Source organism: Pyrus communis, chromosome 16, assembly GCF_041283825.1.
Source record: "Pyrus communis isolate YQ-2024b chromosome 16, ASM4128382v1, whole genome shotgun sequence".
Taxonomy (NCBI): Eukaryota; Viridiplantae; Streptophyta; class Magnoliopsida; order Rosales; family Rosaceae; genus Pyrus; species Pyrus communis.
The window spans coordinates 24,584,036-24,587,277 of NC_142580.1; the positions used below are offsets into that span (position 1 = coordinate 24,584,036).

At 35.2% G+C, this 3,242-nt stretch overlaps 1 protein-coding gene across 1 annotated transcript; it reads right to left on the reverse strand.

Moving 5' to 3' along the window:
* Positions 1-1,062: 1,062 nt before the first annotated feature.
* On the reverse strand, positions 1,063-1,752 carry LOC148690178 (uncharacterized). Its single transcript, XM_088687206.1, has one exon. It carries the CDS (start codon positions 1,750-1,752, stop codon positions 1,063-1,065), a length of 690 nt encoding a protein of 229 aa, XP_088543332.1.
* Positions 1,753-3,242: the final 1,490 nt, after the last annotated feature.

Consider the following 3,242-nt stretch of genomic DNA (forward strand, 5'->3'; position numbering starts at 1 on the left):
AAGTCGCATGAATATGCTCCTATCAACTACAATTGTCTAAAAAGGGTTTAATTTGTGTGTTAGTTTTTACCACATCATTTGAAGATCCAATTAGTGCATGAATTTCTACCAAATTTGCAAGATTGACTTAAAGCAATAGCTCTCGGGAGGAAGAAGCATCCCAAATGCGTTTGGCCATTACACACGAAGGGGATAAGGAGCAAGAAAGGTTCGAATGTAATTTCATGATGGAGGACCTCAACAAATACACTATAGAGAGGAAGAAGTTCTTACGTGATAAGCAAAATGAAATTTTGAGAAGGCAAACCACAAGTAGTATATTTCAAGATGATGGTTCATCTCAAGGCTATATCCCAAGTCCACCACCAAGGTAAGATGGTGGATATCACTATTAAATTTATGTAGTTTATGAATTATTGATTGTATTAAGTTTATGTGGTTTATTCATTGTCATTTGTATTAAGTTTATGTAGTTTATTAATTGTTGTTTGTATTAAGTTTATGACTTATTAATTATCGTGTGTATTAAATTTATGGCTTATTAATTATTGTTTCTATTAATCTAGAGGTCTTCAATAATACTAGAAAATACCAACATAGTAGAATTAAAATTATTACAGAAAATAACAACATAGCACACTTAAATTTAATACAAGAACACATTATCCATCATCAACGTTCTCCTTCCCGACGCCATATATGTTCAACCAAATCCTTGTGGAGTGTGTCATGACCTTGAGGAGTTTGAATTCTATTTAAACGTCTCATATACTCACTCAGTGTGACCTTATCCTGTCGGGTCTCGTATGTGGTTGCAACAAGATATTCAACATCTCTTGCCATAGCTCTAGCATATGTTGGTTGGTCATCATCCACATCTTCGTCAGAATCTTCTTCAATTTCTACGTACTCATCTTCCACAATCATGTTGTGCAAAATTATGCAAGCCATCATGATTGAATGGAGGTCTTCCACATTTCATAATCGTGCAACCCCTCTAACAATGGCCTATCAAGCTTGTAGAATCCCGAATGCTCTCTCTACATCCTTCCTATAAGACTCTTATTTTTGCGAAAATAATTTCTTCTTCGCAGTATCTGGATGAGAATAACTTTTCACAAAGATAGACCAACTAGGATAAATACCATCAGTTAAGTAATAACCTAGCTCATGCCTGTTACCATTTACCTTGTACCTCCATACTGATGCCCATTCATTGACAACATCATTGAACAAAGAAGAAGACCAAAGAACGTTGATATCATTGTTTGGTCTAGGAAGGTTGAAGAATGCATGCCAAATCCATGTGTCGTAAGACGCCACAACCTCGAGTAAGATGGTTGGCTTGTTGTGACGACCTTTGAATTGGCCAGCCCAAGCAGTAGGACAATTCTTCCACTCCCAATGCATACAATCAAGACTTCCTATCATGTTAGAGAAGCCTCTTTTGTCTGCCTTGTTTAGAAACCTCTTCAAGTCTTCAGGATTTGGCTTGCAGAGGTATAAGGCTCCATATATAGCTTCAATTTCCTTATAAAAGCACTTGAAGTTCTCAATAGCAGTAATCTTCGCAAGTCGACAATATTCATCAGTTGAGTCTGTAGAGCACCCATTAACTAGCATCCGAAATGCAGATATAAGCTTCTGATGAAGTGACAGACTCTGTCGGCTTACGACATCAATCTTCCTTGCAAAGTAGTGGTCATGATGGACAACTGCGTTCAAGATGCTTTCAAAAAGCTCTCTCCTCATCTAATACCGCCTCCGAAAATCATGAAGAGGATATCTCGGACGTTCGATGAAATAATCTTTCATCATCCGATCATGATACTCTTCTCTATCATGCTGCAGAAATGAACACCCTATGACAGAACCACGATAGCTAGATTCGGCATGGTGCTCATATTGCATAAGCGAGTTTGCAAATTCAGGTTCTTCGTTGTTCATTTTTGCATCTGCAGTCGCAAGGCTTGCTTGGTATTGTGTCATCTACATTGCCAAGCTACGTCTTCTTCTATCACCCATTGAAGAGATATTGATGATTTTGAGGAGGAGAAAAACACTTTGAAAGTTGGAAGATTGGTGAAAATATTGTGTGTTGGTTAGATATTCAACTTATGCTTATATAGAGGATGATTGAAGGTTTGTGTTTCGTGTGTAGGTTTGTGTTTCATGTGTTTCATGTGTTTTGTATGTATTTGGTATGTGTTTCATGTGTGTCATGTGTTTCACATGTTTGGTGTGCTATACATCTCTATCATGTGTTTTGTATGTGTTTTATATGTGTTCTGTGTGTCTTGTGTGTTTCATAAATTTTGTGTTTATACATCTCTATCATGATTTTCATATTCTTCCACAGTGTTTCATGAGTTTTATGTATTAATTTAGTGACTTTTCAATATTTATTGGAATTTAAATATTTTTAAGTTAAAATGTTCATAAAATTAATTTAGGATAGTCTACATAATTTTTTTTTTAAAAGTTAACTTAAAATAAATAGCCTAAATTCATTTTTTAATAATTTGGGGCTAAAATTTTATGCCAGAAGGGTTGGAACGGAAAAGCTGTTTCTGGGTTAAAACCTAAATTTTATGGGCTAAAAATTTTAGGTTTTAGGCCCAGGATTAGAGATGGTCTAAATGTATTTATCCACGTTGATTGTTTCACTTTATTACTTTTGCGTGGCGCACGTGCCTATAAACACATCTTGTGTTGTTGCTTTTCTTTCTTTTCTTAATCAGGAGCTACATGTGATTTAGAAATTTCCATTTGATTTTGGACATCAGTAAAGTATCATTTTGAACTTCCTACAGCTTTGCTAAAATATTTAATACTGTTATATACTAAAGGTACTATTTATTGACCTTGTAAATTGAAACTTCTGCAAAAGATATAAATACAATTGAAAATTAGAGTACCCTATGAACAAAGGAAATATGAACTACGAATAATACATTATTCATCAAAAGGAACAGTACACTACAAATTTGTCGAGACGGCTACATAACTCGTAAGACTACATCTTGCTAGACTTAATATTCTATAGAGTTACAAAGTAACATACATACGGAAAACTCAACCCCAACAGGCAAGGAAACGAATACCTAATTTTAACGAGATAGAACCCAATCCAACAATAAAATAAATAACTAGTTTTTCAATACCTTCGTCAAACTTATGGCGGTACATGTCACGAGGTTGCCAACAAGAAAATAAGGACGCTCCGTTAGGCAGACACGACA